General features: G+C 44.0%; 1 protein-coding gene across 2 annotated transcripts in view; it reads right to left on the bottom strand.

Moving 5' to 3' along the window:
* The window catches only part of LOC139260043 (disco-interacting protein 2 homolog A-like), a 441,929-nt gene that overhangs the window by 96,228 nt on the left and 321,267 nt on the right, over positions 1–24,434 (bottom strand). For both annotated transcript variants that reach the window (XM_070876128.1, XM_070876127.1), the window contains exons 21-27: positions 22,116–22,243; positions 20,914–21,028; positions 17,419–17,620; positions 11,288–11,397; positions 6,415–6,495; positions 4,351–4,474; positions 2,296–2,417 (exon numbers count right to left, since the gene is read on the bottom strand). In XM_070876128.1, coding sequence (XP_070732229.1) covers positions 2,296–2,417; positions 4,351–4,474; positions 6,415–6,495; positions 11,288–11,397; positions 17,419–17,620; positions 20,914–21,028; positions 22,116–22,243 — 882 coding nt within the window. The remainder of the gene's footprint in view (positions 1–2,295; positions 2,418–4,350; positions 4,475–6,414; positions 6,496–11,287; positions 11,398–17,418; positions 17,621–20,913; positions 21,029–22,115; positions 22,244–24,434) is intronic.

Raw genomic sequence — 24,434 nt, 5'->3', positions numbered from 1 at the left:
GAGAGCAAAGGTTCGATGAACGTTGGAATACCTCGGAGCTATCTGTAATCCTGGATCCAAAACGTGAAACAATTATCTTGTGCAAAGACTCGCAACTCTTTCGGGTGCTGGTTTGATGAGTTTTTCCTATTTACGCTAGAGGTAGAAGGCAGTATTTCTGACCATCAAGAGAACAGGAACCCTTTGTTAAGCACAAAGGCAGTATTACTGACCATCAAGAGAACAAGAACCTTTTGTTAACCACAAGATCTGCATGACCATGGAATAAACGAGGTTGTTAGAGTAATAATACTGGTTTACTTCAGCTGAGTGCATGTATTGAACAAAGGCATTCGTATGAAAGCCACGATTTAGCAAATATGTTTGAGCTGATTTCAATCCAGAATCTTTGTTACACCAACATCGCTATAAAGGGAAAGCAAAATACTGCGGATGTTGGAATCTGAAATAAAAACAGAAAATGCTGGAAATCTCAGCGGGTCAGGCAATATCTGTGGAGAGAGAAACAGAGTTAATGCTTCAAGTCGATGACCCTTCATCCTGGTCATCAACCTGAAACATTAACTCAGTTTCTCTCTTCACAGATGCTGCCTGACCTGCTGAGATGTGCAGCATTTTCTGTTTTTATTGCTTTTGAGAGGTAGTGTAAACAAGCTATCAAAGGAGTAATGTAAACCTGCAACAAGTTTTTCATAATTCAGCCAAATTCCCTCCACGTGGACAGAAGACTGACACATGATCTCCAGCAACCTTTTCGTCTGCATGCACAGCAAAATCACACAGGGTGTACAACCATCAGTAAGTCCCTCTGTATAGGTAATACAGTGACTCATGCCACAACTTCATCAGCTATTTAATCTTAAGCATGACTCCATTAGTTATCATAATTATCATCATAGGCGGTCCCTCGAACGAGGATGACTTGCTTCCATGAGTTCACAGGTGTTTCGATGAAGGACCCGATGTTCCAGTCCTGAACTCCAACTGAATGGGTGGAAGATGCCTGTGCGCAAATTTTTTTTAATGTGTGGTGACCGTTGCACAGCAGCCACCACACGGGCTTGACAGAGCTCGGCCTTTATCCAGTGGCAATGATTAACCAGGATGACTGGAGACCTGTTCTGCTGCACGGACCTAGTGTGCACACATATCACAGTGTGTGCTGGCCCGTGCTGCCCCTGGGCCCTCGGCTCTTCTGGGGCCTGTACCCTCATTCACTGAACCTCCGCCACGACCTCTCGCCACTCCTCTGCCATAAACATTCACCGCATCTCGCCACTCATCCGCCCTGACCTTCCCACTCCTCTGTACCTGGGCCCTGCCAATGTTCCTGCCCACGCGCCAAAACGGTGACCAGGGTTTTGATGACATCACCCAGTCGCCCATCTCAAAATCATCGCATACTTGGAGCAGCTCGCGCTGGAGATTGTTATGCTCTAAATATGGATAGCAGCAATGTGTGGCACAGCTTTGTGTGAGTGAGTGAAAGAGATTACCTTCTTTAAGCATGCCTCATGATATAACTCAGTTACTCCCTCTTTATGGAAAGCAGTGAGTTGTGTCACAGTTCCATTTCGCTTTCTAAGTGGACTGTAGTGTGACTCTTTCATTCAAGGGGCCAGCAAACTTTATAATAAGGCTTAGTTAATCCTATTCTATGAATTGCAATGTAACGAATGTTATAATTTTAATTAGGCTTCGTTTAGGCACTGTACAGCCTTCTGGATTCAACATTGAGTTCAAAAATTTCAGAGCGTAACCGCTGTCAATCTTTGGCTCCCTTTCCCGACCCTCTCAGAGCCTGTTTCTTTCTTTTTTTTTCCCTTGTCGCTAATGACAGTTGGTCAGTATCCCATCATTCACACCCTATCTTGACTAATGTTTTTCTAACTCCTGACATTACCATTTGAATTTGGGCCAACATCCCTTTTGTCTCTCTAATCTCTCTTGTCTTTCAACCTATCAAAGACCTTCCCTTTTGGTCTTTCTTCCCCTTTCAGTGCTTGTTCTGTTCTTTTCGAACACTCCAGTTCTGACGAAGAATCATCGACCCGAAACGTTAACTCTGCTTCCTCGCCACAGATGCTGCCTGACCTGCTGAGATTTCCAGCATTTTCTGCTTTTATTCCAGATTTACTTTTGTTATAATTCCTAGAGTCAGGGACATCAATTTCTTAAATATAGTCAATGGTATAATTTCCTAAAGTTGGAGATATCAATATATAAATGGTACAGCATGAAATCATGTATCCTAGAAAGGTGCTTGGAGTTCTAAATAGTTGTTTGATATCATACCTCAACAATCATCTTGACAGTGGGTAAAGTGGTGGCAAGGTTCTGTGGGTGAGGCGGTCGCACAGTGACAGGCACACACCCTGCATACAGACACCCATAGAAAGTCATTATAAGGTCAATACCTGTAGGAAGAAGCAGAATGAGACAGTTTGTACAGTACTATGATTTATTGATCTGTCAGAGGTCACTCTGTAAATTGAGTCTATGGGATTTCACCATGTCAGTGAGACAAAAATGTTAAGAGGAATCACTCTGTTCACAATTGGTTAGGAAGCTGAATGGGGATACAATTGCCAATTCTGATTCAAGGGTATCCATTACAGAATCTGTACTGATGAAGCAAAAGCTAGTTGGCAAAGCCTTCCAAGGGCAAAGTGGCAGAGTAGCAGGTTTATTGATACAGAAATAAATCAAACTATGTTCCTTGTCCTTACAATGTGTTTGCTTTTTCAGGTACATGTTGAACCTCCCTTATCTGGCACCCTCGGGACCTGGCCTGTGCCGAATGAGGGATTTTGCCGGATGAGGGAAAGAACTCAACTCGGGGCCCGGGGGGGGGGGGGAGCGTCGGCGGCCTAAGTGGGCCCCAAATGTCGGCGCGGTCCAAGCGGGTCCGAAGAATTAGCAGGCTCCTAAGAGTCGGGGGCCCCGAAGTGTGTCAGGGGGCCCGTGTGGGCCCGAAGAGTCGGTGTGGACTGAGGACCTGGCCCGCCGGCCCAACCCCCCAGAGGGAGCACTGTGGGGAGGAGCGACCGGCCATAGGACTGTGGCTGCAGGAGTTCCAGCAGTGCAACGAGGAGGAAGCAGACGATAACTCCGGCATTGAGGAGAAAGATTATACTGGCGAGTAAGATTTTGACCGGCTGTGTTCTGCGCATACGCCACCGGGGAATGGTGCCAGAGGGGTGGTGCCGGATAAGTGGGTCCCGGATAAGAAAGGTTCAACCTGTAGTTCCTTACAGCTTTACTGCCCTGACAGTACATAACTAAATAACACTATTTGCAGCTTCAATGCATCTCTGTGCCACATAGTTGAAACAGTTTTATGAAGATCCTATCTCATTTTTCTAAAATTTTGGCTTTATCTAAATCACAATTTTGTTACATTGTGAGTCGTGTGATTACCATCAGTTGGAGAATAAAGAAACATTATTAAACACTGCTTTGATCATCCCAACAGCTATCAATCTTCTTGAGTGAAGTAGAATGTTAGAAATTTCTGCACAAGATATTCTCTCAAGTTCCTCATTTTTTCTCTCCTTTAAGCAGATTTGTACATTCCCATGATCTAGAGTTTAATTTTACTGTTGCACCAAGTCAGAAGGTAGCATGATCTGGGGGTTGAAATTGATGAAACTCCACATTACGTGAACTGGATACAGAAATCTCATGTGTTTCTATCTCTGGAAGCAGACTAATGAATACCAGTGAGACGAGGCCAAGTTATTTTACATATGATAAAGGAACAGAATAACATTCGCAATTAATTTTAATCTATTTTATAATGTGCCTCGTGACAGGAAAATAACAAAGCATACCACACTATGCTTGTTAGCAGGCTAAATACACTTTCCTGATCAGTAAATTCTGCCCTGCCCAGCTCTCCGAGCATGAGGATTGGTCTGTCAAGCTGCTAACCACACCACCGACAATTCTCCTAGGTCTTGGCTCTGAGAATCCATTCCCACTGAACTCACAATGAAGCCATTCCAACAACCATCTACAAACCTCCATTGTCATGGTGGAAGCTCCATTTCTTCAGCCAGTTTGTCTGGTTCCAATCCTTTGTGTTGAATTCTATTTTGCATTCCCCAATAGCTATCTGTTGTGTATTTAGCATCTTATGAGCCACGGTTAACTTAACATCCTAATGTGGAATGATCCGAAATCCCTCCTAGGCTAGTTAGAAATCCCAAAACAGAACAGATCCCCAATTTGGATAAATATGTAAACATTCTGCTGCTGGAGTTACCTGATTCAACAGCAACCTGCCTGAAGTAAACAGATTTGTTTAACCACAAAGACGTCAAAGTAGTAGCACACTGTCCTGTTTACCTGGTGGGTAAACCAAGGCCACATGGTCCCCGGTGTTGAGACGTCCTTTTTCTAACAAGGCTGCAGCCACTCTCTCTGCTCTCTTGTGCAGTTGTATACATGTCGCTGTATTCACAACGGTGCCCTGTTGGGTAAAAAAAATATTGATGTGCAAGATGGAGCTGCTGCCACAAATCTCTTTCTTTATACATTCTCCATTCTGGAGTTTGGTGATCAATGCACTCCATACTTTCTGACCTGGATTCTATCAGTCCCGAATATTATACCAGCCATTCCATTCCATCAACTATTAACACATAACACAAAAAAATCCCATTCACCTCTCCATATATCTCTTCGCTCCACAATGTACAATATCACATTAATGATGTACGCATTCGAAAGGATCTTCAATGGCTTTGCTCAACGAAGTATTATAATACCCGGTTTTAAAAGGACAGATGTAATGCATAACATATTATGTTACTGCTAATGTTGAGCTATGTCCCTTTGAACTCGAGTCCAATTGTTGTTAAATAAACACAAGCTGAGGGCAGTGCTTAATTGTTGTTTGATCAGGATATTTTGCAGATTGGAAAATGTTTGACATTTCAGACAGCCAATCAGATGCATCCAGCATTAATTTAAAGTTTTGCATCTGTAAAGATAAAAAGGCTTGCATTTATATAGCGACTTTCATGACCAACGAATGTCTCAATGCGCTTTACAGCCAATGAAGTATTTTTGGAGTGTCATTACTGTTGTAATGTGGGAAACGCAGTAGCCAATTTGCACACAGCAAGCTCCTACAATGCAGTGTGATAATGACCAGATAATCTGTTTTTCGTTATATTGATCGAGGGATAACTATTAGCCAGGTCACCGGGGATAACTCCCCTGCTCTTCTTCAAAATAGTGCCATGGGATCGTTTACATCCACCTGAGAGAACAGACGGGGCCTCGGTTTAACGTTCTATCTGAAAGATGGCACCTACGACAGTGCAGCATTCCCTCAGCACTGCACTGGAGTGTCAGCCTAGATTTTTGTGCTCAAGTCTCTGGAGTGGAACTTGAACCCACAACCTTCTGATTCAGAGGCGAGTGTGCTACCTACTGAGCCATAGCTGACACAAGTCCGACATTTAGTGTATGATATACAAACAGAAAATTCTGGAAATGCTCAGCAGGTCAAGCAGCATTTCTGGAAAGAAAGAGTTAATGTTTCAGGTCGATGGCCTTTCGTCACAACGGACGAAAAGTCATCAAGCTGAAACGTTAACTCTGTTTCTCTCTCCACAGATGCTGTCTGACCTGCTGAGTATTGTCAGCATTTCATGTCTTTATTTCAGATTTCCAGCATTCACTGTATTTTGCTTTTGATTTAGTGTATGGCGTCAGAAGTACCAAGTGTTACATATACGAGCAAGTCTCACATGGCGCTGCTTGCACAAAGTCAAAGGATGTTGTGCTTGATAACATCAGGTGCATTATACCAGGGAAACTGTTGGTACTTAACCCTTGGAGGCTACAAAATCTAATTACTAATGGTTAAAACACTAGACTAATTAAACATTGCTTTTAAGTAAACATTGAAAGAATTCATAAGGGGCCAACTGAGGTGGTACAGGTATTCTGACTCCAGTAATATGTGATCCTGAAGAGTTGCTTTGTTTCTTTACATTTTTCTTTTGAAGTGTGGCACAGATATTTGAGTGCAACACTTGAATTATGGTCAAAAAGTGAGGTATTAGTGAAATGCAGGCTACACTATCATTCTTATAATGATATAACAGCAAACAGTGAGATATAGAGACAATGATGCAAGAAGCGCTCAGGTATGAAAGATTCTACTGAAATCATTGTACACAACCTACTGTTCCCCACTAATTATTCTCTATTGATAACTATATCCTTGACGTCCCACTACATCCTGATGGATCTTCAGCCAGTACACCCATATACTAATACAATTCCAGATGAAACTGCTAACACCACTAACTGAAATAACTGAACAACTTTTATTTATTAAATTTTAATCTGAATTCACTTTCTCCCAAGAATTAATTCACCTTGCTCTGAACATACCTTGGCATTGAGAAGGAGAAAAAGAGGATGGTCTGGAGTTGTCTGAGCACGCCAGTGCAGAACATCTGCCAAGAACAGAAACTGGAAAAAGGGGAAATATCATTAAGCAGCCAAAGATGGTACAGATATCAAGCATGTAGTTAAAAGACAACAAAATTCATCCTTTCAGCTGGCATTTTGCCATACCGAATGATGTATCAACTTACATAGCAGCACAAAGCAGATTTCCTAAACGGAAATAAACTAGTTAAAATAAACCTGTATTCGGATAATTTGCTGACAGGGAAAGTTGAGCAGGTGTTTACCGGGGGCGGGGGGGAGGAGAAGAGAATTGCTCTGATTTCTAGTAGCAACATCACAAGAATATTTCAAAATACACATTTATGAGTTGGTACAAATAGCTGCCAAATGAATTCTTGCTCCTGGGTGTTTGCTGCACCCATTCCTCAATACACCATACACAATGGTGCATCAAGCTGCAGAAAGCAGTGTCAGCTGCACAAACAATTCACACACACTCAGAAACAAACAGATGAATGCAACAGCATGAACAGTTGGCACTCTTCTGGCCAGAGTAGAATAATCCAACAATCAAGCCTTGAAACACAGTTTTTGGTAACTTGCTGTCTATGCTTAGGTTTTTTGAAGACAGAGAGCCAAAGTAATCTATTTTCTTGGGTGTGGAACCACAAGTTTATTTTTGGATGATATCACCTTCTGACTTGAAAATATTTTCCATGAAATATGTGGTCAGCAGCTCACAGATTCATAGAATAGATACATAGAATCGTACAGCAGACAGAGGCCATTCGGCCCATCGTGCTTGTGCTGGCTCTTTGAAAGAGCTATCCAATTGGTCCCACTCCACTGCTCTTTCCCCATGTCGTTCTACACGTTTCCTTTTCAAGTACATATCCAACTCCCTTTTGAAAGTTGCTATTTAATATGCTTCCACTACCCTTTCAGGCAGTGTATTCCAGATCACAATAACTTGCTGCATTAAAAAAAGTCTCTTAATTTCCCCTCTAAGCATAACTTCTATAATACACATCCCATTGTCATCTTGTGTCAAAACTGAATAATGTGAGACAATGTTCATTTGAAATTCCCTTCTGAGGAATTAGTTTGTTGTTCTCAAGCCTGAAATTGTTGTGTACTCTCTTGTCTTTTGGTGGGGACAGAAAATATCAGGATTAAAAACAATTTCTGCTTAATTCACTACCACAAGGACGAGTTGAGACAAATGGTATAGATGCATTTAAGAGGAACCTAGATAAGAATATGAGGGAGAAAGGAATAGAGGGTTATGATGATAGATTTAGATGAGGAAAGACGGGAGGAGGCTCGAGTGGAGCATATAGATGTTAACAAATATGATGCGATTAGGATTACAGAGACGTGGCTCCAGGATGATCAGGGCTGGGAACTCAACATCCAGGGATATTCAACATTCAGGAAGGATAGAATAAAAGGAAAAGGAGGTGGGGTAGCATTGCTGGTTAAGGAGGAGATTAATACAATAGTTAGGAAGGACATTAGCTTGGATGATGTGGAATCGATATGGGTAGAGCTGTAGAACACCAAAGGGCAAAAAACATTAGTGAGAGTTGTGTACAGACCTCCAAATAGTAGTAGTGATGTTGGGGAGGGCATCAAACAGGAATGCAATAAAGGTGCAGCAGTTATAATGGGTGACTTTAATATGCACATAGATTGGGCTAACCAAACTGGAAGCAATACGGTGGAGGAGGATTTCCTGGAGTGCATAAGGGATGGTTTTCCAGATCAATATGTCAAGGAAACAACTAGGGGGGCGGCCATCTTAGACTGGGTGTTGTGCAATGAGAGGGGATTAATTAGCAATCTCGTTGTGCGAGGCCCCTTGGGGAAGAGTGACCATAATATGGTGGAATTCTGCATTAAGATGGAGAATGAAACAGTTAATTCAGAGACCATGGTCCAGAACTTAAAGAAGGGTAACTTTGAAGGTATGAGGCGTGAATTGGCTAAGATAGATTGGCGAATGATACTTAAGGGGTTGACTGTGGATGGGCAATGGCAGACATTTAGAGACCGCATGGATGAATTACAACAATTGTACATTTCTGTCTGGCGTAAAAATAAAAAAGGGAAGGTGGCTCAACCATGGCTATCAAGGGAAATCAGGGATAGTATTAAAACCATGGAAGTGGCATACAAATTGGCCAGAAATAGCAGCGAACCGGGGGACTGGGAGAAATTTAGAACTCAGCAGAGGAGGACAAAGGGTTTGATTAGGGCAGGGAAAATGGAGTACGAGAAGAAGCTTGCAGGGAACATTAAGACGGATTGCAAAAGTTTCTATAGATATGTAAAGAGAAAAAGGTTAGTAAAGACAAACGTAGATCCCTTGCAGTCAGAATCAGGGGAAGTCATAACGGGGAACAAAGAAATGGCAGACCAATTGAACAAGTACTTTGGTTCGGTATTCACTAAGGAGGACACAAACAACCTTCCGGATATAAAAGGGGTCAGAGGGTCTAGTAAGGAGGAGGAACTGAGGGAAATCCTTATTAGTCGGGAAGTTGTGTTGGGGAAATTGATGGGATTGAAGGCCGATAAATCCCCAGGGCCTGATGGACTGCATCCCAGAGTACTTAAGGAGGTGGTCTTGGAAATAGCGGATGCATTGACAGTCATTTTACAACATTCCATTGACTCTGGATCAGTTCCTATGGAGTGGAGGGTAGCCAATGTAACCCCACTTTTTAAAAAAGGAGGGAGAGAGAAAACAGGGAATTATAGACCAGTCAGCCTGACATCGGTAGTGGGTAAAATGATGGAATCAATTATTAAGGATGTCATAGCAGCGCATTTGGAAAGAGGTGACATGATAGGTCCAAGTCAGCATGGATTTGTGAAAGGGAAATCATGCTTGACAAATCTTCTGGAATTTTTTGAGGATGTTTCCAGTAGAGTGGACAAGGGAGAACCAGTTGATGTGGTATATTTGGACTTTCAGAAGGCTTTCGACAAGGTCCCACACAAGAGATTAATGTGCAAAGTTAAAGCACATGGGATTGGGGGTAATGTGCTGACATGGATTGAGAACTGGTTGTCAGACAGGAAGCAAAGAGTAGGAGTAAATGGGTACTTTTCAGAATGGCAGGCAGTGACTAGTGGGGTACCGCAAGGTTCTGTGCTGGGGCCCCAGCTGTTTACACTGTACATTAATGATTTAGACGAGGGGATTAAATGTAGTATCTCCAAATTTGCGGATGACACTAAGTTGGGTGGCCGTGTGAGCTGCGAGGAGGATGCTATGAGGCTGCAGAGTGACTTGGATAGGTTAGGTGAGTGGGCAAATGCATGGCAGATGAAATATAATGTGGATAAATGTGAGGTTATCCACTTTGGTGGTAAAAACTGAGAGACAGACTATTATCTGAATGGTGACAGATTAGGAAAATGGGAGGTGCAACGAGACCTGGGTGTCATGGTACATCAGTCATTGAAGGTTGGCATGCAGGTACAGCAGGCAGTTAAGAAAGCAAATGGCATGTTAGCCTTCATAGCGAGGGGATTTGAGTACAGGGGCAGGGAGGTGCTGCTACAGTTGTACAGGGCCTTGGTGAGGCCACACCTGGAGTATTGTGTACAGTTTTGGTCTCCTAACCTGAGGAAGGACATTCTTGCTATTGAGGGAGTGCAGCGAAGGTTCACCAGACTGATTCCTGGGATGGCGGGACTGACCTATCAAGAAAGGCTGGATCAACTGGGCTTGTATTCACTGGAGTTCAGAAGAATGAGAGGGGACCTCATAGAAACATTTAAAATTCTGACGGGTTTCGTCAGGTTAGATGCAGGAAGAATGTTCCCAATGTTGGGGAAGTCCAGAACCAGGGATCACAGTCTAAGGATAAGGCGTAAGCCATTTAGAACCGAGATAAGGAGAAACTTCTTCAGAGAGTGGTGAACCTGTGGAATTCTCTACCACAGAAAGTTGTTGAGGCCAATTCACTAAATATATTCAAAAAGGAGTTAGATGAAGTCCTTACTACTAGGGGGATCAAGGGGTTTGAAGTTGCATGTTCAGCCATGAACTCATTGAATGGCGGTGCAGGCTAGAAGGGCCGAATGTTTCTATGTTTCTATAATCGCCGACATGGACTGGTTGGGCCGAATGGCCTGTTTCCATGCCGCATATCAGCTTTGCAATGATCGTATTATGTGGAAAAAATAAGCAAATGATTCCTGCAAAACGATAAAAACGTACCAAGACATAAAAAAGCAATCCATAAAGATTAGCCCCATTTGGTATTACATTATGACATCAAACCACAGGATACTACTGGCTATAACACACAGGAACTTTTCACCACATTTGTGTAAGTAAATTAGGAAAATAAATTCACAACCAAAAAAAAAAATCAAACAGATTGCAGGCAAACCTCTCGGACTGTAAAACAGAACTTAACCCTACTAGCAACCAAGTCCCGTTCACCCACCACTTGTGATCTCTGACCAACAATGCATCCATTTTAAAATTCTCATCCTTGTTTTCAAATCACTCCATGGCCTCGCTCCTCCCTATCTCTGTAACCTCCTTCAGCCCCTCAATCCTCCAGGAACTTCGATGTTGTTTTGAAGAGCAATTTGTACTTTATGCTTAAATGGGATAGTTTTTCTTTGAACTTGCAGTTCCCTTTTAAGCCCTGTAATACATGCTGAAAAGCTCTTGCTGTGCATGATCCTTATTACAATCACAAAAGACACTATAAATCAACCATGTTTCATCTTGTAGATCATACAGCACAAAGCTAATGACCTTTAGCCTAAACAGAGCATAACATGTAATTAAATTATCATTCTTACAGTACAGAGAATGCCATACCTTTCGAGCCTGATCATTGTCCTCAAACTGGGTGACATCCCTGCCCGAGGCCTGTGCTATTCGCTTTCCTGCCACAAGGTTACCAACTATCATGGAAGCAGGCCCCACCTCTGCATTCAAGAACAAATAAAGGAGAAAAAAACAATAGGAAGAAAACAAGAAAGAAGAGCATCACTCAATTCAGCAACTTAGTCAGGAAGCCTGTAACAGAATAAAATGTTCTTTGACTGAACTGTATTTTTAATTAACTGTTTCCCAGGATATATTACCCACAATTAAAATGGAAAATTTAAGTTATTGGCACATAGAAAATGAAAGACTTGAGTTTTTAAAGTTTATTTTAATATTTTTTTCTGAATTTTTATTTCTTATTAATAGATGAAAGATAGTGGTTAATGTGTGATTTCAGCATACCCAGAGAGGGGCGGCAATATGTTACAGATTCCACCCCTCCAACACAAATCTAATAGAGAGGGGTAACAAATATCAGAGACTCCACCCCAATGCAGCCAGAAGGGAAGATAAAGGAATACTCTACGATGAGACCGGCAGGTAAGTCAATGAATCATCGACACAAATCTAGTAATCTTCACCCAAAAAAAACACCCTATTTAATAAAGAAGCGATTTATGCTCACCCAATGGCTCAGTGTGTAACTGTAGCATGTGCTGTAAAATTACACCATATAAAAGTTCCAGATTTGATCAGTGACCTGTACTAAGCTGGGTAATTTCACTGTTGGAGACCTACACACACTCAGACTCGGAAAATGTAAAATTGACTACAGTTGCTGATATAGTTATTCTGTAAAAGCAACTGGAATGTGCATGCTTGGGGTATCATCTTGGCTACTGTAGCCTAAATCTGCTGTGTCAGCTTACATTTGAACAATGCCCAATAGAATAAGATGCCTGTGAACAACCAGTACTCAGACAATTGCACCCGAATGCCATGAAAAGGAAAAAGTGAAGGAGAATACAAATTTTAAAGAAAGTTTTTATAATTTTAAACATATTTCAGTGCCCGAGCTTGGAATCTGTACAGAAATGTGGCTGACACCGTCATGTATTCAACTATCATTGTAACTCATGTATAAGCTGACCTATGTTGGTCAGCTTATACCTCGAGAACATTGACCTCAAGGGGGTGAATTTGTGGGAGACACTCCTAACCTGGACTTTCAGGTATAAAAGGGGAAGCTCCACCCACCTTCATCACTTGTGGTCTTGGTAATAACAGAATGACCTTCGCTCAAGTATGGGCCTCGTGTGCATTTATACTGTATAGTAAGGACATATTATTGGCGACGAGAAACTGGGATTTAAATCACGCGAGCATGGCCGCTAGCAGCACAGAAGAGAGGTACTGTGTTGGTGATGATTGGGATGACTTTATTGAAAGACTACAGCAAAGTTTTGTCACTAAGGAATGGTTGGGACAGAATTCGGTCGACAAACGCAGAGCTCATCTGACGGTTTGTGGATCCAGAACGTACTCCCTGATGAAGGACCTTCTAGCGCCAGAGAAGCCGGTGAACAAGACGTTCGAAGAGCTCAGTAAGTTGATCGGGCAACACCTTAAACCGGCGAGCAGCATGCACATGGCGAGACACCGGTTTTACACGCACCGGCGGCGAGAAGGGCAAAGCTTTCCGGACTTCATGGCAGATCTCCAGCGACTGGCGAGCCTATTTAAGTTCCCAGATGCATGCAGAGCGGAGATGCTACGAGACTTTTTTTTAAATTGAGGGCATCGGGCACGCTGGAGTTTTCAGGAAACCAATTGAGGCCAAAGACTTGACCTTGGAAGTGGCTGCTCTGATAGCCCAGACATTTATCTCAGGGGAGGAAGAGGCAGAATGATGCATGACAAAAATCTTGGCTCAAATGTGGCAAACGACCAGGGAGTCAACATTGTTAACGCGGCACACAGTTCTCTCGGCAGACAAGGGCAATCGAACCCAAAGGGGGAATTCAACAGAGACCATGGCTATCTGAACGGCGATTCATGCCATTGCAATGGACAATGCGGCCAGTAATGGGGCCATCAACACCTGTTAATGGTGCGCTTAAGGACAGTTACAGAGACAGTCAGAGACGATCGACTGGTAATGGACCTTTTGTTTCCAACAACGGGGCCTCCAGCTCATGCTGGAGGTGTGGAGGCAAACACCTAGCCAGAACTGGCAATTATCAGCAATATACCTGCAGAAACTGCAACGTCAGCGGTCACTTGGCGCGTATGTGCAGGAAGCCTGCAGCCAGGTTGATGTACGAGGAGGACGGGCCCGATGGAAGCCCTACAAGGCCAAATGAATACTGAGGGAAATCGCTGGAAGCTGAAGTTCAGCGAGTTCATGTGGAGCACATATGCAGTTCATATACCAGGACGCCACTGATAATGATGAAAGTGTTCCACAATGGCATCCCATTATTAATGGAGCTAGACACGGGGGCCAGCCAGTCCTTGATGAGTATCAAACAGTTCGAAAGGTTGTGGGTGTCAGGAGGCCAGGAGGCCAAAATTATTGCCGATTGACGCACAGCTATGCACATATACAAAGGAGATCATTCCGGTGCTAGGCAGCGCCACGGTAGTCGTGACCAACAAAGATTCGGAGAACAGGTTGCCACTCAGGATTGTCCCGGGGGACGGTCCCGCACTACTGGGGAGGAGTTGGCTTGCTGTCATGAACTAGAAATGGGGTGGCGTCAATGCATTTTCTTCTGTGAAGTATTATGCTCACAGGTCCTGGACAAATTTGACTCATTATTTCAACCCGGCATTGGCACTTTCATGGGGGCCAAGATAGTGATTCACATAAACCCAGATGCCAGGCCAGTACACCACAAGGCCAGAGCAGTGCCGTACGTGATGCGGGAAAAGATAGAATGCGGATTGGACCCCTGCTGAGGGAAGGCATCATCTCGCCAGTCGAATTCAGTGACTGGGCGAGCCCGATCGTGCTGGTGCTCAAGGCGGATGGGTCGGTCAGGATATGTGGCGTTTACAAGGCCACCATCAATCGGGTGTCACTCAAAGACCAGTAGCCGCTACCAAGAGCGGAGGACCTCTTTGCGACGCTATCCGGTGGAAAACTTTTTTCAAAATTGGACCTGACCTCAGCTTACATGACCCAGGAGCTGGCGAGTGAGTCGAAGAAGCTGACCACCATCACGACACACAAGGGCTTGTTTGAGTATAACAGATGTCCGTTCGGGATTCGTTCAGCCGCCGCGATCTTTCAGCGAAATATGGAAAGCCTCCTCAAGTCGATTCCAAGGACAGTGGTTTTTCAAGGCGACATCCTCATCACGGGTCGCGATACTGAAGAACACCTCCACAACCTGGAGGAGGTGCTTCGCAGACTGGACCGGGTAGGGCTGCGACTGAAAAAGGCGAAGTGCGTCTTAGCTCCAAAGGTAGAATTCCTGGGGAGGAGGGTAGCAGCAGACGGGATCAGACCTACTGTGTCCAAAACGGAAGCGATCCAGAGAGCACCCAGACCCCGTAACATGACGGAGCTGCGTTCGTTCCTGGGGCTCTTGAACTATTTTGGTAACTTTCTTCTCAAATTGAGCACGCTGTTAGAGCCGCTACACGTGCTCCTACGCAAAGGCCGCGATTGGGTCTGGGGGGACAGCCAGGAAAGGGCTTTTGATGGAGCATAACAAATTGCGTGCTCTAACAAACTGTTAACGTTATATGACCAGTGTAAGAAACTTGTTTTAACGTGCAATGCGTCGTCCTATGGGGTCGGGTGTGTGTTGCAGCATGTGAATGCCAATGGTCAGTTACAGCCGGTAGCTTATGCCTCCGGAAGTTTGTCCCAGGCAGAAAGGGGCTACGGGATGGTAGAAAAGGAAGCGCTAGCATGTGTATATGCAGTAAAAAAAATGCACTAGTATCTGTTTGGCAGGAAATTTGAGCTGGAGACAGATCAGAAACCCCTAACGTCCCTTTTGGTCGACAACAAGGCCATAAATGTGAATGCATCGGCCCACATACAGAGGTGGGCACTCATGTTAGCTGCCTATGACTACACAATTCGGCACAGACCGGGCACTGAAAACTGCGCCGATGCACTCAGCAGGCTTCCACTAGCCACTACTGAGGGGACAACTGAGCATGATGCAGTTGAAGCTTTCAAAAGCGAAGGCTCACCTGTGACAGCCTGTCAGGTTAAAGTCTGGACAAATAAAGACCCGCTACTGTCTTTAGTTAAGAAATGTGTCCTGAATGGAGACTGGGCAGCCACGTACGGAATGCCCGGAGGAATTTAAACCGTTTCATAGGCGCAAGGATGAACTCTCGATTCAGGCCGATTGCCTACTGTGGGGAAACCGAGTAGTCATGCCCCAGATGGGCAGAGAGGTGTTTATCAGAGAACTTCACAATGAGCACCCGGACATTGTCATGATGAAGGCAATTGCCAGGTCACACATTTGGTGGTCAGGGATAGATGCAGACCTGGAACTTTGTGTTCGCAGGTGCAACACGTGTGCTCAGCTGGGCAATGCATCCAGGGAAGCCCCCTTAGCCCCTGGTCTTGGCCTGCCAAGCCATGGTCACGCATCCATGTGGACTACGCAGGTCCTTTCATGGGAAAAATGTTTTTGGTTGTAGTCGACGCCTACTCCAAATGGATTAAGTGTGCCATTTTAAATTCAAGCACATCCTCTGCCACGGTAGAAAGTCTACGGGCAATGTTCGCCGCCCATGGTCTAACGGATGTCTTGGTCAGCGACAATGGCCCGTGCTTCACAAGCACTGAATTCCAGGACTTCATGGCAGGCAATGGAATCAACCATGTCAGAACGGCACCGTTGAAGCCGACCTCAAACGGCCAGGCGGAACGAGCAGTGCAGATAATCAAACAGGGGATGCTCAGAATCAAAGGGGGTTCCCTACAAAGCCGCTTATCACGTCTCCTGTTTGCCAATAGATCCCGACCACACTCGCTCACAGGGGTTCCATCCGCAGAGCTGCTAATGAAAAGGACACTCAAAACCAGGTTATCCCTTATACACCCCACTATGAAAGAAATTGTTGAGAGCAAGCGTCAGTCACAATGTGACTATCATGACAGGAATGCGAGGGCGTGATGTATTGATGTCAATGACCTTGTTTTTGTCCTTAATTATGTTGCAGGGCCCAAATGGCTTGCAGGCACTGTGGTTGCCAAAGAGGGGAATAGGGTTTTGGTAGTTAAACTTACCAATGGACAAATCTGCCGCAAACATGTGGATCAAACAAAAAGGAGGTTCAGCAACCCCATAGAAGAAGCAGAGGAAGAACACGACATAGAGTTTACTCCACCATAGGTGACCGAACACCGGAACCAAGTGGAGGAGAGCACAGTCCCCTTGGGCAGTCCGGACAGGCCTGAGGCACCGCAAACAGCAGACACTCAGGCCAGTGACCAACAACCGGAGCCCCAACTCAGGCGCACTACAAGGGAGCATAAACCACCAGAGATCCCAATAAGTGGGGGGGGGGGGGGGGGGGGGGGAGGTGATGTCATGTATTCAACTATCATTATAACCCATGTATAAGCTGACCTAAGTTGTACACCTTGAGAACATTGACCACAAGGGGTAAACTTGTGGGAGGCACTCCTAACCTGGACTTTCAGTCTCAAAGGGGAAGCTCCACCCACCTTCATCACTTGAGGTCTTGGTAATAAAGGTAACTGGTCACAGAGTGACCTTCTCTCAAGTATGGGCCTCGTGTGCATTTATACTGTATATTAAGGACATATCAGACACTGCTTCATAAATTTATTTTTGAAAATTACAGTAAGCAATTTTCCTTTTTGACAAATATAAGGGGGAGAAGGGAAAGAAAGCATTTTTGGATAACTATATGAAATAATATAAACTCATTTTAGGCTAAGGATATTATTAAAATATATTCATTTGCCATTTATCGGGTTAACAGCCCCCACCTAGCATGAGTCTAATTTAGTGTTCACAACTTCAAACTCACAGCCTACCGATGGAGCATTATATTGTAGCAACAGAACAAAAAAGAAAGCTGTCAAACACAAGACTAGGAATGAAAAAAGACCATTATGCTCAACAAACTCATTCCAACTGCAAATCAAATAGACTATGGTAGTTGACACCTACCTGGCTGTTTTTGCCTCGGCTTGGGAAGGTTGGTGACACACGTGTGCGGGCACATTAACACATTACATGGGTGCAACATGCCCTCCAGAAAGCGCTGTTTGGTCTCAGACAGGTGGATGCCTCCTAAAGGAGTCTTGGGAAGTGTATTAGCAGGTACTAGGGCCAGGCAGTACACTCCTACCTGATGGATACTGTCAATAGCCTGGAAGAGAGCAGCATAATGTGATTATCATACTCTTAATCTGAAGGGTCTCCTTGCCAGAAACCTGTGATATAGCCAAATATATTTCCTCTTCATTAGCTTCAAAGCAATGTTAAGTCATCCACTGATAGCATTCTGCAACCCTAGCATTGAATGAATGTGCTAATGTCCCAAAATTGAATGAAGTGTTCCACCCATTATATTTACAAAGGTTTTTGAGATACAAGCCCAGAAAATGCTGTTGGTGATATTAATGAACAAACACTTGCAATGGTATGACATTCCACTACGCAATATTTCAAAATAAACTGCTTAATCTGCATTAAAATCATGGTCAGAGGAATATCATTCAGCAGTATTTTTCTGCTAATATTGGCAACAGTAATTTCTAGGCGAAGAGAATTAAGGGTAAAATGTAAACACTGTACTTCAATTAATCTCTAATTTCAGTACGAATCACATTATAAAAGCATAAGAAATAGGAGTAGGAGGCCATACGGCCCCTTGAGCTTGCTCCACCATTTAATACGATTATGGCTGATCCGACCATAGACTCAGGTCCACTTCCCTTCCCGCTCCCCATAAACCCCTTATTCCCTTATCGGTTAAGAAACTGTCTATCTCTGTCTTAAATTTATTCAATGTTCCAGCTTCCACAGCTCCCTGAGGCAGTGAATTCCACAAATTTACAACCCTCAGAAGAAATTCCTCCTCATCTCAGTTTTTAATGGGCGGCCCCTTATTCTAAGATTATGCCCCCTAGTTCTAGTCTCCCCTATCAGTGGAAACATCCTCTCTGCATCCACCTCATCAAGCCCCCTCATTATCTTATACGTTTCGATAAGATCACCTCTCATTCTTCTTATTTCCAATGAGTAGAGGCCCAAACTCGTCAACCTTTCCTCATCTCCGGAATCAACCTCGTGAACCTTCTCTGAACTGCCTCCAAAGCAAGTATATCGTTTCGTAAATATGGAAACCAAAACTGTACGCAGTATTCCAGATGTAGCCTCACCAATACCCTGTATAACTGTAGCAAGACTTCCCTGCTTTTATCCCCTTTGCAATAAAGGCCAAGATTTCATTGGCCTTTCTGATCACTTGCTGTACCTGCATACTAACCTTTTATGTTTCATGCACAAGTAGCTCCAGGTCCCGCTGTACTGCAGCACTTTGTAATTTTTCTCCATTTAAATAGTAACTTGCTCTTTGATATTTTTTCTGCCGAAGTGCATGACCTCACACTTTCCAACATTATGGGCTGGAACCTCCATGTTTGAGCTCATCGTCCAAAAATGGGCGTTATTTCCAGCGTGGGCGGTAAAAAATGGATTTCAGATCGCTGGCTTCTAGCCCATTTTCAAAACATCTAGTTTACACAGTTGGCAGGCGTTAATATTGAATCTCGGCATTAAATCCGTTCGGAAAATAACGTTGGCCAATATTATGGACCTTGAATTTGCTCTCCGCCCCAAAAAAGTGGGCGGGCGGGGATATTTTTTCTCGGCATTAAGCCCATTGGGAAAATAACGCTCGTCGATAAGTCTCCTAAAAAAAAGCCCGTCAGTTTCCATTTTGTGCCAGAATGGGCATTATCTGGGCGTTATACATCATTTCAGCGGTAAAATGGGCATTAAGTGGGCGTTAAGCAGGCAAAAAAAGTGGAAGCTCTAGCCCAATATTCCATCTGCCAAATTTTTGCCCACTCACTTAGCCTGTCTATGGTCCTTTTGCAGATTTTTTTGTGTCCTCCTCACACATTGCTTTTTCTCCCATCTTTGTATAGTCAGCAAACTTGGCTATGTTACACTCGGTCCTTTCTTCCAAGTCGTTAATATAGATAGTAAATAGTTGGGGTCCCAGTTCTGATCCCTGTGGCACCCCACTAGTTACTGATTGCCAACCCAAGAATGAACCCTTTATCCTGACTCTCTATTTTTTGTTAGTTAGCCAATCCTCTATCCATGCTAATATATTACTCCCACCCCGTGAACATTTATCTTCTCCAAATACACCACATCCACTGGTTTCCCTTTATCCACCCTGTTTGTTACATCCTCAAAGAATTCCAGCAAATTTGTCAAACATGACTTCCCCTTCATAAATCCATGCCGACTCTGCTGACTGCATTATGCTTTTTCAAATGTCCTGCTACTGCTTCTTTAATAATGGACTCCAACATTTTCCCAACCACAGATGTTAGGCTAACTGGTCTATAGATTCCTGCTTTTTGTCTGCCTCCTTTTCAAAAAAAAATAGGGGCATTACATTTCTCACTGGAATATATTTTTCTTGAGAGTTTTGAAATATCTCCTTAAATGTACATCACTGTTCATCAACCATCCTACATTTCAATCTATTTTCCAAGTCCATTTTAGCCAACTCTGCCCTCATACCTTCATAGTCTCCTTTATTTAAGCTTAGTACGCTGGTTTGAGATCCAACTTTCTCATCCTCTTATGTATGCAACCCTATGTAACCAGTATCATACCGCCACCAGAGGGAGTACCTGTTGGAGTCCCAAGGGATCCCAGTATCCCTTGGGAGCACTGTATGTAAGCAGACCTCCCATGCTGTACCAACACTCTGGAGTTAGAATAAAGGAGCTAAGGTCACACTTACGTCTACAGTACTCAGTTACATTACTTTATTATGAACATAACACCCTCCATCTGAATTTGCAATTCAACCAAGCTATGATCACTCATTCCAAGGGGATCCTTTACTCGGTGATTGTTTATTAATCCTGTCTCATTACACAGGACCAGATCTAAGATAGCCTGCCTCCTGGTTGGTTCTGTTACATACTGCTCAAGGAACCCGTCCCTTGTGCACTCTATGAACTCTTCCTCAAGGCTCCCCTGACCAATTTGATTTGTCCAATCAATATGGTTAAAATCACCCATGATTATTGCTGTTCAATTTTAACAAGCCCCCACTATTTCTTGGTTTATACGCCGACCAACAGAGTTGCTTCTGGATCATTATAACTTGAGCCACTGGATCATTTCACCATCATCTTATGGAGGTAGATAAAACTGTATAATATATTTGAGCAACCAAAGCTGGAATATCTGTGGGACACATTATTAAAATATACACAAAATGTTTCTTTTGAATAGAATCTTAAGATACAAAATAAAACTTCAAACGAAACCAATGTACATTTAGAATATTTGTAGCGCTCAAAGGCTTAAAAGCCTTTTGCAGGTGGCCATGTGTTTTAAATATTCTTCACTCACATATGAAGTAAAATCAAAACATTCCACCTGCAGAGATAACAGTTTAATTACCTGCAAGACTCTACTCATCCACTGGAAACTGTCCTCCTCAGATGCATCTGGTCGCTGTTCCGCCACCAATACAATGCGTTCATCATGGAGTACATTTACTGAAAACACCGCTATCCTAAAATAAAGTCAGAAGGTGGAGGGGGGGGGGGGTTGGAAGAAATAAAAATCCTGTTTGGGAGTCTTTGCATGTGACATGATATAGGCATTAGCCTCTTGACTGTGCAAGCGTTTGTTTGAAATATATAGCAGAGACATCATGAAAGGGGGAACTGGTATGTGAACAGCACTCAGTCTCTAATGTTACTGGAGAATGACTTCACAAAAACATTGCAATATGCATAAAATAGTTTTCCCAGGCTGTTTCTGAAAATCAGTTTTAAATCATAGAAGCAGGAATGAGGGTTAATTGAGACATACTGTTATGTGCACAGTTTTATATGGAAACAGAGTAAGTTTCCTCTTTAGTTTGTGTTTGTTTTCGTGATCTCCCACGTGAACAAAACAGTGTGTCAGACACTCAAGTGCTGAAGATTACATCATCACCTTCATAAAAAGTGATAAATTGCAGGCAACACATTTCACACTTTCAAGTGATAGTGGTAAACCAGGTTTATAAGTGTCAATACAGTGAACAAGAATTTGGTGGTCTGTCACCTTTTCCCTTAAAACAAATTCTTATGATAGCCATGCAAGCACATGGCTTTCTATCAATATTCATTGTATATAAAATTTCATGTTTGATGTTGCACTTTTTTTTTTAAATTTATAAAAAACGGTGGAGCTAGAGACACCAAAATAATGCAGTAAGGAAAACTGGACACTTCAAGTGCCAGTTGTGAAATAGAATAGAAAAGGTAGGGAAGAAGCTTTGTACGAGGAGGCTGAAATGTATTGAAATAATGAGTAAGGTCCTACCAAAGGTTACCACATCTCCTCATTAAAGAGATAATTTGCATGATGCAGCCTTGCACATCCAAACTCAGGACCTCAAACTACAAATTTCAATTTTACAACGCTACCTTTTAAATTACCAATTTTATTCTGTACAACTCAAATGTGATATATAAACCTAATGAAAAATATCAGTATCGGCAGTACAGAAAGATGCTTGGTTGACCTATACCGAATTTGCAAATAAGACAAAACTATTGTATATATCTTTAACTAAATGGTCATCATACCCATGTTGGTCATTTACTCACCTCCCTCTGTACACAAACTTCATGGGCTCCACTGCTAAGGCTGTTGCAACAACATCATCAGCACTGTGCCTACGTCCACTCACCACCATCAGGCCATCCATCTTGCCGACCACAAAAACTTGGTTTCCCTGAAGTAAAACATAAAATAATCAAACCAATACTATTCCCACTTGGGTAATTGCTGATCAGAAATGGTGCCATTAGTAGGGCAGGAACTAGGCTTTATCACCTATAATAGAGTACTAGTATAGTATTAGGCAGTCCCTCGTGTTGAGGATGACCCACTGCTACAACAAAACCACGAACTAACAGGTGTTTCCTGAATTACATCCTGAAGGGTGGAAGATGTAGTTCAGGAAACACCTGCGTGAATTCTTTTAACATGGAGTGGCCGTTGTACATCAGCCACCACACGGGCTTGATAGAGCAAGGTCTTGGTCCAGACATTTTGACATTGACATCGTCGCCCTAAGCGAGACCCGGCGGACAGGGGAAGGCCAGTTGAAGGAACATTGTGGAGATTACACCACCTTCTGGAAAAGGAAACCAGAGGCATAACGCCGCCTTCATGGAGTCGGCTTCGCCGTCAAGAATGAGCTGGTCGAACACCTCAAAGACTCCCCGTGGGGTTAATGAATGCCTCATGACTCTTCGTATACCCTATCCCGGAACCAATGCGCCACAGTCATCAGTGCGTACGCTCCTACACTCAATGCAACGGATGAGGCTAAAGAGGGTTTTTATTCCAATCTCGAGACATCTTTGTCCCATGTCCCCACGGGTGACAAATTGATCCTCCTGGGTGATTTTAATACCAGGGTCGGCAAAGACACAGCCCTCTGGGGAGGCGTGATTGGCAGAGGGGGGTAGGGAAAGCCAACTCCAGCGGTACCCCACTCTTGACAAAATGTCTAGAACACGAACTCCTCATCACCAACACCCTGTTCTGCCAGAGGGACAAATACAAGGCATCGTGGCAACACCCTCGCTCCAAATACTGGTATCTGCTTGACTATGTCATCGTCCGAGCCAGGGATCGCAAGGATGTGCACATCACCCGCGCCATGACAGGAGCTGACGACTGCTGGACAAACCACCGCCTAATCCGATCCATCATCAACATTAACATTGCCCCAAAGCAGAGGGGACAGCAGAAGCAGTTCCGCAAAAAAGTTAATGCCGGGGCACTAAAGAGACCCAGCTAAGAGAGCCCTATACAGTCAGCGCCTCACATCCAATCTGGCGTACCTTGATGACCCTGAGATGCTGAATGCCCATCGCGCTTGGTCTGCCCTCCGTCTGCCCTCCAGGCCTCTATAACCAGTGGCTGTGAAGAGACACTTGGTCACTCAACCAGAACACATCAGGACTGGTTTGATGAAAATGATCAGGAGATCGAAGAACTAATAGATCGTAAGCGCAAAGCATTTCTGAGCCTCAAGCAAACAATTCGGGAGCTGCAAAACAGCATTACAGACGGCTCAAGGCTCAGGTCCACCAAAAAAACGAGACCTAAAGAACAGGTGGTGGATGGAGAAAGTACAGGAGATACAACAACTGGCCGACAGCCACGATATGCGAGGATTCTTCACTGCAGTCAAGGCCACCTACGGTCCAAACTTCCAAGGCCCCATCCCACTCCTGGCCAAGAACAGGGAAACACTCATCAAGGATACTGAGGCTGTCAGGGCCCGATGGAAGGAGCACTTTGAAGATCTCCTCAATCGAGACTCTGTTTTTGACTCGATTGTTCTCGACTCTATCCCGCAGCATGCCACCCGCCACCAACTCAGTGAAACTCCAATGTTACACGAGGTAGGCAAAGCCATAAAACAGCTGAAGAATAACAAGGCTACGGGTGCGGATGGAATCCTTGCTGAGGCGCTAAAGTATGGCGGAGAGGCACCATTGGCACGGATACATGACCTCATCTCTCTCATCTGGAGGGAGGAGAGCATGCCGGGAGATCTCAGAGACGCAGTGATTGTGACCATTTTTTTAAAAAAGGGGACAAGTCCGACTGCGGCAATTACAGGGAATCTCCCGGCTATCAGCCACTGGGAAAGTTGGCGTTCGAGTTCTCCTCAATCAACTCCCTGTGGCCGAGGAGCTCCTCCCGGAATCACAATGCGAATTTTGTCTCCTATGGGGCACAACAGCTGCAGGAAAAATGCAGGGAGCAACGCCAGCCCTTATACATGGCCTTTTTCGATCTTACAAAGCCCTTTGACACTGTCAACCGTGAGCATCTCCTCCGTTTTGGATGCCCCCAAAAGTTTTTCAACATCCTTCGCCTGCTTCACGATGACATGCAGGCCG

This window comes from Pristiophorus japonicus, chromosome 3, assembly GCF_044704955.1.
Source record: "Pristiophorus japonicus isolate sPriJap1 chromosome 3, sPriJap1.hap1, whole genome shotgun sequence".
In the NCBI taxonomy this organism is placed as follows: Eukaryota; Metazoa; Chordata; class Chondrichthyes; family Pristiophoridae; genus Pristiophorus; species Pristiophorus japonicus.
This window is presented reverse-complemented; position numbering and strand designations above follow the sequence as displayed.